Source organism: Neopsephotus bourkii, unplaced genomic scaffold, assembly GCF_033783945.1.
Source record: "Neopsephotus bourkii isolate Nb327-2 ecotype Australia unplaced genomic scaffold, CSIRO-AGI_Nbou_v1 NB_1616, whole genome shotgun sequence".
NCBI lineage: Eukaryota > Metazoa > Chordata > Aves > Psittaciformes > Psittacidae > Neopsephotus > Neopsephotus bourkii.
The window spans coordinates 376,155-391,291 of NW_026902091.1; the positions used below are offsets into that span (position 1 = coordinate 376,155).

The 15,137-nt window shown below is 39.7% G+C and overlaps 1 protein-coding gene across 1 annotated transcript in view; it reads right to left on the bottom strand.

Moving 5' to 3' along the window:
• The window catches only part of PKD1L3 (polycystin 1 like 3, transient receptor potential channel interacting), a 42,323-nt gene extending 28,788 nt beyond the window's left edge, over window positions 1-13,535 (bottom strand). The window contains exons 1-11 of the mRNA XM_061372810.1: window positions 13,494-13,535; window positions 11,659-12,139; window positions 10,940-11,104; window positions 7,821-8,006; window positions 6,947-7,057; window positions 6,405-6,552; window positions 4,513-4,742; window positions 3,477-3,881; window positions 2,391-2,489; window positions 1,625-1,674; window positions 391-508 (exon numbers count right to left, since the gene is read on the bottom strand). Coding sequence (XP_061228794.1) covers window positions 391-508; window positions 1,625-1,674; window positions 2,391-2,489; window positions 3,477-3,881; window positions 4,513-4,742; window positions 6,405-6,552; window positions 6,947-7,057; window positions 7,821-8,006; window positions 10,940-11,104; window positions 11,659-12,139; window positions 13,494-13,535 — 2,035 coding nt within the window. The remainder of the gene's footprint in view (window positions 1-390; window positions 509-1,624; window positions 1,675-2,390; window positions 2,490-3,476; window positions 3,882-4,512; window positions 4,743-6,404; window positions 6,553-6,946; window positions 7,058-7,820; window positions 8,007-10,939; window positions 11,105-11,658; window positions 12,140-13,493) is intronic.
• Between the last annotated feature and the right edge of the window lie 1,602 nt (window positions 13,536-15,137).

The following is a 15,137-nucleotide window of genomic DNA, read 5'->3' on the forward strand; positions in this document are numbered from 1 at the left end:
TTCCGAATCTCAATAAGTTTTCAGCCAGAAAAGTTTTTGCATCATGTTTAATGCTATTTTTTGCCGGTTTATTGAGACACATGTACCTTGCAAATGCCTAACTATGTAAGTCATTTGGGATTAGTTCTTGCTTATGAGGGGGAAGGCTTAGCTCTTGAAAAATGAAACCTTTGGGAAAAGACAAAGAGTATTAATCCATATTATATAGAATAGTTAGTTTAGTGTTAAAACCAGGGTAAAGTAGAAGGACATTCACGTACAGTGAGTGGCAAACATTAAAATTAGAGAGTAAACTATCCTCTAGTCAGATTTTCACATAATCTGACATGATAGTGGGCTTGTTACTCATCAAACAGAAAATGATGTCTAAAGTTTAGGAAAAGCACATACCACAGGACCAAAGAAAACTGGAATTACTGTTGTTGTCTGGCCAGCCAAGTGTAACAGTTGTGAAAGGATCCACATGGCGACTTGGTTTAATATATATTTTGCTTTTTCTTTTGTGATCCTAAATAATAAGTAAATATCAGTTAGAACAGGAGCATGTATAAACACGTATCTTACTTCTTTATAATGAAAAAGGTCTTCAAGTTTAAACTCCAAATCACTGTATGCAGATCTGCAGTTTAAATGATATTTCCCTGTATGTAGAACAGGAGTAAAAGCTATGGGACTAAAAGCAGATGACACAGAGAATTTCTGTGGCAAAATACTCCCAAAAGCAAAGTGGCTGAGAAGCACAGTTCCATTTTCAAAACTAATGCAGGTACTTAGGAAACAAATTCCTCTCCATTTTCCACTTCTGGACCAAGACTTTTAACCCCTGGCCAATCATCCACCTTCTAGTACCTCTTCTAGTACATTCCTTTTTTACCTGAATTGGGTACATTACAGCTATAAAGAAAAGAAGGAGGTGGCTGAATTTGTCTTTCTGTGCAACAAACTGTGATAAACTTAGTTCTGAGTTAGATTTACGTGTCTCTGATGCAATATGTTATTACAGGCAATCTGTAAAGCATCGTAACATCTTGTGAAGCAGCACATCTTCTGTAGCAGACATTTGTCTGCTAGTGTTATACTTAAAAACTAGACCTTTATGAGAAAAACATATTCTATTTAGTAATTTTATTAAGGTTTTGCAGCTGCTAGCAATTGGTGCATCATTAGTTACTCAGCTTGCCATAAATTGGAAATTTCTTCTTTGCAAAGTAACATTCAACACAGAAGCAGAAAACACTTAGAAACAATATATGAATATATTAAACTCTGCTTGAAGTATAGCCCCTCTAAGGCAGCTTTGCTTTAGTCAAGTAGATAATTAAAGAAATTCATCCAAGCACATTGCAACTTCTAAAATTGAATCATTGTGAAGAGTTCATTTTCTCTAATCTTGTAATTGTTACTTGCAGTCTGCTATGAATTGTAGATTGAATGCCTGTAAACACATTTGTCTCAGAGGCTTTTATTGTAGAGTTTATGTTAAACCATATGGGGCACAGAAAATCTAGTTCATAATTGAGCATACTACAGATACTTCTTTTCATCATCTCATGCAGCACTTCTACTGATAGGAAAAATTTCTAAGCATTCTAATCTTAAAGAAAGATTTGTAAATAATGCTTACAGTTTTCTTTTGTGTATTTGTTTCAGAGATGCCTTCTTCCTTAACAGAATCTGTTTAATACAAAAAAGAGCCAAATATTTTAGTGGTACCCATAAGGCTTTCAGACATCTTCAGTGAATGTGACATAAATACACAGGATTTGATGACGTGCAGTCTGAAAGATGTGCTGTAAGAATCAGACTCTAGAACTGTGATAAGCAACCTAGTTACAATAGGTAAAATCGCAACAACAAGCTAGTCACATACTATAAAAAAGATGAACCTGATTCTTCAAACATAATGGTGCAAATCAAAATACATTCACATGATGGGGTTTCATAAACGTCCAAAGGAAAAATGAGGGAAAGCACAGGAAAAGTATCAGTGAGGTTAGTACTAAAGTCACCACATTACTGGTATAATCTGCTTTTGCAAATGTAAGGATGAGCCATCTAGAAGCATTTACTGACAGTAATTTATGAGACTGCTGTGATGCAAATATTCCCTGGTTTCAGAGCTATGTCCCAAGCTGTAAACTTCACTAATTATTTCTAGGACAACCAGCAAATGTGTGATGTGTAACATATTCAGACTGTTGATAATTTATGACTACTTCAAAGCCAGAGAATCTGCCTTCATCAGAAAGAAGCTTCCACATATGTTTTCAGCACTGTTACTGGAAGGAAAGCAATTACTAGATGCAAACTATAAACACTCCATGAGAGGTTCTGATTGCAAAAAGACACGTATGTGGTCAAACCCAGCCCTGCCAGATTAATGCAATTACCTTTTTTATGAGAACTGTTTGCCAGCACCGTGATGAACCCAAGATCCACGCTCATGTTTGAGAAGGCATTTATGGCCACCACTTTCACTAGGAAAGTACCTAGAAAAGACAAATGGCCAGTTAAGAATGGCAGTGGGACCAGTCCATCATGTTCAGCATATAAAATACAATTCATGAAGAAAATCCTACTCTTTTCTGTTAATAGCTTTGAGAGTTTTGTGATGAGTTTCCACTGCTGAAAGGCTTTTCACAGAATGTTATTAATCTCAGCTTTTTAATAACTCAGCTGCCTTTGTCCTAGGACTTGCAATGCTATTCTTTGTCAGATGGCTATGATATTACCACACAGGAGACTAGGGATGTGCAAATACTGCAGTCCAAATGAGTTTAGGCATTTTGAGAGCAGCTGTCTTGTTTGAAAATTTCGCCTGAAGGGAAGGGATGTTCAGATGGATACAGGGAGACCCAGTAACACTTTCAATATTGAATAATTTTAAAACATAAAATGAAATGATTCGCTTTGGTGTTCCAGCTTTGGCATGGGATTTTATTAGTTCATTAGAGGAGGAAACTTTTTTATCGACTGCTACTGAATTAACTCTTAAGTCCAACAAAACCTAAGTGTTGGAGATTGACACACAGAAAAGCTCCCCTTTTCTTTACTGAGATCTCCCAGATTATTGTTTACTGTGGTGTAAAATGCAGAGGTGTGCAGACTCAAAAAGTTAACACGTATGAACAAACAGGAGGAAAACACTTTGTGATAGAGGAAAATGTCATCGTTTGTACTTAAATCAGCTTGTGTCATGAAAAAGAAACCCTGGTGCACCATGCATTTTTACTGCAGAAAACAGGTGAATCCTTGATTTCGATCGCTGTGTGGAGACCCATTTGCCAGTTTAGTTTATTTGCTCACAAGTGGGTACGACTGTGCTGTTCACACTGCTCTGCAGACCAAGTCTGAGCAGTTAGAAAAGCTACCAAATTCAGCTGTACTGTAATTCCCTTCCCCAGGATGCTGTTTCGAGAACTCCTCTCCTCAGCTGTGAGTGTCTTGGAAATACAGAAGATGTCAGCATGCTGTACCTTCAGAGTGCATGGGAATGATGTACATCCGAGGCTCCCCGTGAGGGCCATCTTCTTCGTGAGAGTGCGTTTCATGAGATCCAGTCACCTCAAACTTCAGCTTATCTGGGGCACCATGAGATACAGAGACATTCACCTCCAAATCCTCCCCCAGCTGCAGAGTGTGAGAAGCTGATGCAGCGTGGAGACCAGATACTGGCTCAATCAGGTGAACAGCAATGCTTTCAGAGATCTCTGATGCGGTTGTGTTGCTGGATGCTCGAATTTCCAGCTGATGTATCCCTGGGCCTAGCAGCTCTTGAGAGGTGCTGTCAAGTGTCAGATTGTGAGGGACAATTCCTTCCTTTGCACTGGATTCAATGAGCGTCATGTTATCTGCCAGTATGATGTAGGTCACTCCATTGCCTGCAAAAAGACAGTTCAGATTTCTCACAGTTTGCATAATAGGCTGTTGGATTGTGTAGTGTTCAGGTATTGTAAAGGAGTCCCAAGAGCACTGCAGCAATGCAGTCACTTTTAATAAAGTCACTTCAAGTACTTTTGTGCCCCTTTAGACTCCCTATTGAATTCTGACATGTTTTCTGCTGGGAGTGTTAGGGCAGTCAAAAGAATTCAAGCATACACTGCTGAATTTTATTTTTTAAGCATACATATGTGGATTCCAGGAATTAAATGTACACCAGCAAATGTGATCAGCTCACTGTGGAATCCTCATAGCCCGAGAGAAGCAATTCTATGGATTCCTATCTTGAAATATGAAAATACTCTTACTTGCTTCATGCGTATGACTAAAGTTATGCTTATGCTTTGTCATCTCTGTGTAGAGGGAAAAAGGTCTTATAGTTGAGGTGGTGTAATAGCCCTGAGAAAGAACCCCTCCAATGGAGCTGAGCATGCAGTTGCAGGAATATAACAATTAGAGGGAAAGCATTCACTAAAAGGAAGCATTGTTCTGCATAATGAAAATCCTGCTTCTATCCCATGGGTGGTGTAATGTTTACCCTGGCATTTACATCATGCAGATAATTACTCTCACCTCCATTAAGTTCAACTTGAATCCACAACGACTCCCCATACAGTGTACGGCAGTGAGAGCTGTTCCCAGTTTCATACTGGCTATAGCACCCAGTAATGCTCAGTCGATCCATCTTATCTTGAACAGTCACCCGCTTCTGTGCTGCTACATGCCATTCGCTGGTGGTGCATTCTGCAAAGACAGTAAACTCCCCAGGAGATGAGTATCTGTATGTGACATTGCTGACCAGTCTAGAATAGAAAGAGAACAGCTGCTTGTTGTGAAATACTGTCCTGGGAGGCCCTTAGCCTTAAGTGGTAACAGTGGTCACAGCTCCCAAGTTTCTGACTCAGCACTCTCTCTGTAATCCCTCATCTATTTATGTAGAGTTTTTAAGGTTGAAGAATGTTGCCTTGTTCCAGCTGCAGAGTCATTAAAGCTGTGTACTGGGGTGGTCATTCTCAAAGCATAGAAGGGTAGGTAGATTGTGCTGTAAAGTAGGTAGATTACAGTTCAGTAACATGCAACATTAGGTCTGGGTTGTGCTTTTGGCTCTGAGCACAGACATGTGACTATACGCATTAGTACATGTAACAGTGCTCTTAATTCCCTATTCTTTATTTTACTTGCTATTTACTGTCCCTTAGATAAATCAGTGGAAGCTGCTCAGCACATTGTCACAGCACTCCCTTGAGTTTTTATTTATGTGCAGCTACTTCTACACTTGCCTATGAAGAGGCAGCAAAAATGTCTCTTCACTCCTGGGTCTGGTGCAGCTCCAGCCATGATAGCAATAGGAGATGAGTGGGTATGAAGTCTGTGGTAGCTGCTATTATTACTAACAAGTTTAGGGAGATAGTGCAGTGGATCTAAGAATGTCCTTTTTGAATGACATACACCATGGAAGGCAAATAAATATTATTCCTGCCACTATTCTCTCTGAACTCTTTATCAGCTTACCATGGTACCACCTAGCAAATGCAAAAAAGGTCAGGGCATATCATCCTTGAAAATGCATATTTTTCATTAGCTGTTTGAATGAAGAAAAAAGTTTCATTTTAGAGCATGCCAATGACAAGATCAGACCAGAAAAGACAATTTAAGAGCAAATTTGAGACTGGACACAAAAAACAAGATAAGCATGACTGTGAATGACTTAGTAGGTGAGGTGAAAGATCTTCCCGTAAGAACAACAAACCTCTGCTTACAACTAGTAAATGTATTTGTTGTAAAGGCTCACTATCAAAAGTTTTTTTCAAGTTCTTTACAGCTACAAGCCCTTGTCTGTAGCTTGACAGAACATTTATTTTAACTGTTTCTAGTCTGTTAATACTTTTTGGTTTTCATTCTACTCTTACCTTTTTAGTTGACTCAACTAGGATTTCATTAGTAGACAAATTAATTTCTAGAGCCATTCCCTGTTATTCCTAGTACCAGGACAAAATCTGACTTTTAAATCCAGCAGAAAGATGTTTGATCTTTTAAAGACACAATTTTTATGCAATTAGAAAAAAAAAAAAGACAAAAAACCCTCCAGAAAGCCACTGTATTATTTTAAATATTATGAAAAAAATACCCTTTTAATTTAAGAAATCAATTATTTCTTGTTTCTTTGGCAATTACTCACATGTTTTCAGTTGATTTTGTCTTAGGATCTGGAATAAATTCTCTTAGTAAGAAACATGAATCACTTGTCAAAATAAAAGAAGAAGAAAGATTGTGGTTGGCAGCTTGACATACAATTCTGTGTTAATTTCAAAACAAGTTTCTGTAGAATCCAAATGTCTTGTATGTGTGGTCTATTATCAATCTACTTAATTTTTGTCATCTTATTTAAGAAACTTGAAATGTTCAATAAAACACAATCAGCGAAATTTACTGTTGTTTGATGATACAGGGAGGATATATCTTACGTTAGAGGGTAGTAAGGATCAATGGTGTGTCCATCTCCAGTGCTAATGATGCAGGAAATGTTGCCAGAGTATGGAGAGAGCAGCCAGGTCAAACTGACTGTGATATTTTCAAAGACAAAGCACGTATCTGTTACAACCAGTTGCAGACCTGTAACACATAAGGCAAAAATTCAGTGCCATTGTTTGTCTACATTTCTTACAGAATTAATCCATTTTCATTTTTTGAGAGCAGGCTGTTTTCAAAACAGAGTTGATACTGCTGCTGGTTCGAGTGTCTTAGTGGTGTGACAAGGAGATGATTCTTTCTTCTTTCTGAACATAATTTCATTTAAGTGTGTTTTATGTGACTGAATTTCCTGTCTTTGCATCCTATCACACCCCCTCAGGATGGGGAAGCTACATATTTGTGCCTATTTTTAGTGGTCACTGCTTCTCCAGGCTCTTCCTTGAAGATGGAGCAGTCACTTTTAAGTATCATTGGTCACACTGTTATAGCAAAGAGCAGAACAGGCTTTTGGGGTTGACAGCCCCCTCCCACTTACCTTCCCTGCAGTGGTATTGAATGGACAAATAGCTTCTGGAAGCTGGACAAGGATCTCCAAAGAATGCGCCATCTGCTGCCACTTGGCAGGCCTGAAGACCATGACACTGGACTGGAAAGAAAGACCATTTTATATGAACTACTGGGTTTTGTCTTTGTCAAAACAACTCAGGTGAGAGATCATTACAGAAACAAAAAGGGGCAGGGGAGCAATACCATGGCACTGATTTCTCGCAGTATCACTTTGACTTGTGTGTGTTCCTTGTTGCATGGTATTTCTCAGCACCCTCCCACTTTATTGGATTTGGAGAGGGTAAAATAAGTTACATGTTTTGTTTAATTTTGGCTGAAAACCCAAAGAATCACCATAGGGACAGGCCATAGTCACACTGACAGAGCAGGCTTGTAGCTGCAGTGTCCTGTGTACTCAGCAGCACGGTAGCAGCATCAGATCCCTCTTGCCCTTGTGACTCTGGGGGTGCCAGCATTTTCACCCCTCCTGATTTGGAGTTAGGTTTGTATGAGTAAATTCTCTTCCATCTCTGTCAAACCTAGGGTCTCCCACTGAGTTCATCGGGGAATTGGTGTGACCACGTATTTTCTTCACACAGTGAGAGGAACCAGGTCCACCCTTGGTCTCCATTTGCTCCCCTTCTCATTCCCTGTATCTTTGCTCCTCACAAACTTCCTCCTTTCTATCCAGCCTCCTGTGAGAACTTCCTCTATGTCAGAAGTTCTCTGTGAGTCCCTTCATTTTAGGAATAATACACTTTCCCATTCACTAACTCTACTGAAATACAAGATAAAGTATTATATGGACCAGGAACTTTGGCACTCACTCTATGCTTCTGGCAAGCAATACCATAACATACTACCTGCTACTTCATCTTTGACACTGATCCAACTACAGTCTTCATCTGTATCATCCTGGAGAGGAGTCTCCAATACACAGTAGTGGGGAGTCTTCCGTCCATAGAAGCTCTCTCTAATTTGAATAACTTCTCCTGACCCACACTGTACAGTGGCATTGTAATTATCACAAGCAATGCTCTGGCCAGATTCTAATAAGAGAAAAAAAATATCAGATTTAACCTTCTGAATTTCTGAAAAATCCTGCTACAATTCTCCTGTAAATGTTATTTTTTTTTTGTTTCCGTTTTCCTTTTTCTCCCTTTAAGCTAAACAATTAAGAACATTATAAAAAGGACAAAGAATAAGATTTTTTTTAAATCCAGCATAATAGATCTATGTTTTTTACTGCTTTTAATTGAAAAAGACAACATTTATAATAAAAATATTTAACCAAAAAGTATACATATTTCTGTGGAAAACATTTATCATTTTTTTTGACCTGCAGTACCTGTAGTAAGGAATGTTTAGTTATTCCTTACTTCCAAAAGAGTCTCATGGCAATTCAGGGAATTGCTCTGGAGAACAGTTTGCATATTAAGTATGGGATGTGATCCCATTTCTGCTACAGAGACATCTTTGTTCTTGTGTGATATTTGACTGACTTCATTCAGCACACCTGCTTGAAAGAGTAAGGTCATATGTATGCATTCTAAATGCATACACCTCATTCTCTGATTAATCTGGGACAGTTAATTGTCTTTCAGAATTCTTAGTTTCCTGTAGTAATCAGGATATTTATTACCCTGTAGAGGAGGATGCGAAAGGCTGCTCTCATATGAGAGTGTTGCAGAAGAATGTTTTTGTTTCAGCTGTCTTAGGTTTAAACATTGTCCTGCAGTTGCTGTTGTGATCATTCCTCTTAAGAACCTTGATTACCAGTGCGATGTGTGCACACTGCGGTAATTGTGTGCTATTGTTATTTAAAGGCTAAATCTAAGCCTGGCTGTAACTATAGCAACATGATCATTTTACAGATTAGAGCTTTCTAAATAAGCTTGAAAAGTAATTTTCTGTTCAATTCTCATACAGACTATCATCTCAAGCATTTTTTTGTTCTTTGCTTTGTGTAGTGTTCTCATAGTATTTGCTGTCTTAACAGCTTTTATGCGGAAAAATGCATAGAACTTAGTCTGTGTTCCTAAGTACAAACCCTAGTTCAATATATATATCTTTATCACAACAAATTGCTGACCTACACAGCACCAAATGGAAGAAAAGAAATGGTAAGAAATAATAATAAGGAAAGTTTTTATTTGCATTGAGAAGCACAAATAGTCCTAGGATAGATGATCAAGGAAAAGATGAAAACAGAACACTGGTTGGTTGGTTGCACATATACCTAGCTCAGATGATCAAGTCAATAAGTTATCAGGAATCAGAGAAATTAAATTCAAACAGTGGTACCACTTGGAGCTACCTATACGTTTCATTTGATGTTTCAATGTTAATGTGAACCAAGCTTCACAGTAGCTGTGAATGAAGGTGTTAAGGATCACTATGTCTGTCTGCAGAAGTTACATACGTTCAGCACCTAGGGAAACTAACAGAAAGATTGTCCCTGTTTTGTTGGGATATTTGATCTAATTCCTTGCATGCAGAGCTGGTGAAAGAGTCTACCCTGTCATTAAATTCTGTAGGTGTATGAATGGCCATGGCTGTAGATACTGAAAACAAGGCTATAATTGCCTCACTCTGTTCTCGGTTTCCTGGGTAATGGAATGATGGATGTACTGTAGGACACGATTGCTCAATAATGCAAATGCTCTTTAAATTTTATGGGCTTGAAGTCAGATCCTATGGTAACAGATGACAGTTTCCTTACAAACAGATAGCTGTCTACCATGGATGTAATGGAAAAACAATTCTAGTCTGTTTTTGCAAGGAAAATAAGCTTTAGGAATTGTGCTGTCTGCCAGTTTCTTCTCCCCCATAATTTTTAATGTCAGTCATCTTCAGCCAAATTTGACTTACAGATGTAAACCTCAAAACACCCTAAAATTTCATAAAAATCAATAGCTAGGTAGAAGAGAAAGAGTCACATCAGTGCTTCTAAAATAGGAGTAGGGATTATAGCCCCTTGTCTATTGAATCCACAATGTGGGATTCAATTGCCAGAATATATAGCTGGAGCTCTGGAGCAGTCACAGAACTGGAGTGGAGGGAACTGAGGGAGTGAGAAGTGTTTGTAGAGGTAGGACATGCTGGGAATATGGGAATGACCTGGAAGTGCTGAAGGAGGAGGGGAGGGAGAGGATGTAGAACAGAAAGTCAGGACAGGAAACCTAACATTATTAATTTTGCTGATTGTGGAAAGACTTGTTAACTGTGCCAAAAGCAGTACAGTACTGGACAAGAACAGCAGCAACTCTAGGGCTTGTGGAAACCTGTATTCACAAATGAGATTTGAAGGCTTTTTATATGAGGGAACCTACAGCCAGACTGTCCTTCCACTGCTTATGACCTTAGTTGTAGTTACAGTTTAAAACGCTTGGCTTATGAGCAAAGTGTGAGGAACACTGATTTTCCTTGTATCTACATGTTGAATGGGATGATGCCTTGTATCTACATGTTGAATGGGATGATGCTGCTGGCATTCCTTTTCAGGACTGCTTGTTCCAGGTCTGCAGATTTTCTGCCTGAGCACTAAAATGCCACCAGGAAGTACAGGTTCCTCTCTGCTTCCTCATCCTGGGAAAGCCCTTAGAATTCACCTGGTGGAAGGCTCTGAGAAGAAATAAGAAAAGCTTGCTCTCGAACTGACTTTAAACTAGCTAGCTTATGTCCACTGCAGACATGGACTCTCAAATCAGTTTCTGTTCTACTAGCCTCTGTTGGAAAACTGGGCCTTAATGGCTAGCTGTCAAGCACCTGCATCTCCCAGTTCTTCCTTGCTTTGTATCAGCTCTTACATCAGCACACGGGAAAAAGAGCGCCTGCTGCGGTTATATAGCTTTTTGCCTGTTCACTTTTGATAAGCTTGATTTTAGTTATTGAGCAGCCACTTTCAAAGCAACAAGGCAATTTATGCATAGCTGGGAACATGGCATCTTCACTTGTCAGATCCAGCTGCTGTGTATCTTACCAAACTCGCAAATGAAGTCGAATTCCTGGCTGCAATTTTCAGTCACACCCCACTGATACTTGGCATTCTTCAGTATGTATCCACATGTGGATGAGAAGGAAGATGGCTGATCCTTGTACCAATTACTGTAGCTTATAACTGAAGTGTCCAGCCAAATCACTGACCCTGTGAACAAAGTAAGCATGTCCTGAATGTTCATTTTCCACATTTAATTCAATTACAGAGTCTGTAGCCCTGCCCCTGCTAAAGCAGAGGCAGTTTAGTATAGGTAGGGATCTTCAACTAGATGTTAATTGGATATAATCATTACAGAAGCCACCACCACTTCTCCCTGTGCTCCCAGCCTCAAGATTCCATCGTTTCCCTTGCATCAGATCTTGCAGCACTTCCTGATGTGATAAATTGGCTCAGCTTGTTCTTCCCCTAGAGACCTAACACAGCACATTTTTTTCACTAAGTCAGCAAACTGATCTAATTCACCACGTGCTCATACAACCACAAGACCCAATGGAAAGGCTGACAACATGCAACTGGGAAGTGAAGCAGGCAATTAAAAACATCTCAATATAAATCTGAAGTTACAAAACCAAGAGACAGTGGCTTTTCAGCAGGTGCCTATGAGGGACCAGTTTTTTGCATTTGTTACCACTGCATTTGTTACCATGCAAAGCAAGCACTCATACGTTTTGTAAAGGAGACATGATTTCTAAACCACCCACCGTCAGAAGTTTCATTCATCAAGGAGTCTGAGGTCAGTCCTATCCACCATTCCTGATCCTCGGCAATATGTTTTTGCAAGAACTCTTGGGTTTCCTCATTTTCAATAAAGACCAAGTGCCCTCCTCCTCTCTCACACCAGCTCTGGGCACTTGCGAAGGTACGCTGGAGTCTAACAAACTCATAGCATGAACGGTTGAAAGCTAGCTGGTACTTTGAGCAAGGGATTTCTTCATCAGCAGTTGCTTCCTCCACAGCCAAACACAGAGCAAGAGAAATCAGAACTGCGATCCCAAGCCACATTCTCAGCACAGTGCCGTGCATGGCACTCGTCTCGCTCATCACATCACCTCTCTTTTTGCTGCTGCCTTCAAAAGCTTGAGATGTCACGTCATCAGCGTTTCTCCTTCCTCTTTGCTGCTTGGAACAACAGGAGAATACAACATCAAACAGATTGCTTCTAACACATAATGGTGATTGTGTCTGAGGGTACACACAGGTGTTGATGATAAGTCATTGTAATGGCCATTGTGAGGTCTATTGTATAAATGTCTCATTCCATGTGAAATAAGTTTGAAAAGAAGACATTAATTAGAGTATTGCTTTTCTCATGAGCTGAGAAGATAAAGTTGATATATGCTGCTCTTGGACATATGGGAAAGTGAGATAAAGCTCCTACATCAAAGGCATCATTGTGTGACCATTAAAATTGAAGATCTCTACAACAGCAAAGAGATGAAATAGTAAGAATGAGAGGAGAATGAGCAGAAGGAGAAACACAAGCAATTATGAGATGGGGAAAAAGCAGTGGTCCTCTAGATATGTTTAATAGTTTTGGATTGCTTTATTTTCAATAATTATAATTTGCGGTGCTTCTTTTGGATGCTAATGCAATGTCTATAATTATTGTGTCATGTCCTGTCCACCTGTTTACACATGCACAGGTTAATCTCTACTGTCCCAAGTAAGCATCGTTTTGAAGTGTTGTGTCTGTTTAGAATTCCACACCCTGAATGAAATACCTTAAAAGCATTCTGTTAAAAGCTAAGCTCTTAACTATACAGAGCTACAGTATTTATACCTGCTGGAAGGTAGAAGCAAAGGCCAGAAGTTAAAACAGTGATTTAGAAAAGATGCTTCAATCATCACAACTACTTGGGAGCCCTACGTGCACATTCCAAAGGCTGCTGGTGGACTTTGGGAAGCCAGTGCAGCAACACTTAGAAAGATGAAATCCCTAAGTGCTTCTGAACTTCTTACAAAAGATAACCCATCACGTTTACAAGGCCACTGGGTGACCAGAAATACAGTCCAAATAAGGGTCTTTGGCTATTGCAATCCTCCTGTGCTTGGCATTAACTCCACTGAATTAGATGCAATTATTATTAATTTATACCACCATAACCTGACACTGAAAGAACATGCACTTATATTTAGACATGGATGAGTGAGCCAGCTACTGAATCACAGACAGGCAGGGAGCAAAGATGTTTGGTTGAATTCCCGTATCGCAGAAATGCCACGTGCACTACACTGTTGAGCTGAAGGTAATGCACATATTGGACAGCATGCCAGGCAGCTCTAACTCTAAAGCTTTCTTGCAAATTAAAGTATGTGTACTGCATCCAGTAAGCATTAGAGAGTGTTTTTCAATCATAAATCCTTTCTGGACCTTCAGTTCACTCACCTTGCTCATAATTAAAGCAGAACCGAGGTCAGGGTTTTCAAGATAAAGTTTGTAAGTGTTTAATGTGTAGGACAGTTGTGGGCAGGAAAGGGGGAGAAAATGCACTGTGGTGGAGGAGTCTTCCTACTGGACTTGAAAATCAAGACTTACCTTAGCTATGGAACCATGGAACCCTTGGAGCAGATCCCGCATTACTTCTGACTGATTAATAGGGAGGATATATGGCGCAGCTGAGATATGAATATTCAGACTGGATTTCCCAGCTCTGGAGAAGCCAATCCATACTCTAATTAGCTGATGGATATGGCCCAGTCTATGCCCAGACACCCGTCCCCTTCCTGGAAGAGACCACGTAACTGTGATTATCAACTGGAGGTTCTGCTGAGGATGTCCACAAATGAGTTCCTTTTGGCCTGCATACAAAACTTCATTGGCTGCAGTTTGGTAACCCCCAGCACAACTGTTTTATGTTGAAGCTATTGCAAAAGTCAGGGTAAAGGCGCCTGCTGTTCAGTTTGTTGGGTGCTTTATGTTTTCATGATACTTCCTCCAGTGTCCTTGCTTCTTTGTGGGCCATGCTGACTTGCCAGGCTTTGCAGAAGATGGCAGCCAGCCCTCCCATTTTGTCCTTTTCGATACGAGAAACAGCCTGCTTCTGAAAATATAGGTGTGATGAAGGAGATTGTACTCAAATGTATCAATCTTAGTGGCGCAGACTAGGCATCACTATCCAGTAGATGCTGCTGGCTCACATTTGAGATGAATGGATTCTGTAGCATCATCCAGTTCTCTGTCTGCAACTGGAAATTTGACTGCATAAACATAATCCTACAAATGCCTGAGCTGGAGGTGCCACAGGCTATCCTATGCGAATCTGCTCCAAAGCCATTGAAATGAAAGGAAGCCTTGTCTCTGGCTTTCATGGATTTTGAAACAGGCCCTAAAAAAGAACAAATAATGTTTGGAAATGTCTACAAATAAAGCCAAGTTCCCCAAGCGAGTCTACTGTTGGCAGTTTCTACAGCAATGTGATTTTTCTTCCTGATCTATGGTTGCTATAAGTAACTCATCTGCCTGCAGCAGATGGGGAATGGAAGAAAGACAGTTTCCCTCTTTTGCAGTTTGTTGCCTTCATGTATTTTAGTGCCAGTAAAGCAGTCAGTTTATTTTGTTTACCACAGGGAAAAGAAAAGCATTTACAGAAGAGAAAATGCTGCTTTAAAAGTATCAAAATCAGAAACTGGGGTCCTCAAGAAGAAAGAAAATTCCTGAAAGCCTTTTTCATTGCTAAGTGAAAAATGGCTTGATTACAAATAAGCAGTGCCCCTTGAATTTACCATTTTCTAGGAAACATGCCTTTTGCATTCTTCCTCAGCAGAAAGACACTTTTAAGACACGATTTTCTCATGCCATAAACGTGCATGAAAACTTCACAGTATAACAGGGCAGAGGTGGTGGTGGTGGCATTTTCTCCCCCCCTGCTATTTGCTTTTGTATAGCTTGCTACATTTAAATAATTTAAATAGTTAAGAAGTTACTTTATTAGTCACCTCTACTAGTGTGCAAGAGACAAATTGGTGCACCCTGTTGTATAACCTCATTTTTCATGTGTGGAAAGGCAGTCCTGGCCGTGCTTAATGCAAGTTCTCTCATTGTCTCAAGTGGGTGGCTGGCAATTACACTGAGTTCTTCTCTTGTGGCTGCTCTTGGAAGTGTAACTGATTCCTAATAGGTATTTTAAAGCCACTTCAGAAACTTCAGGCATGTGTCAGGCATAATGTCAGCTACACAGAT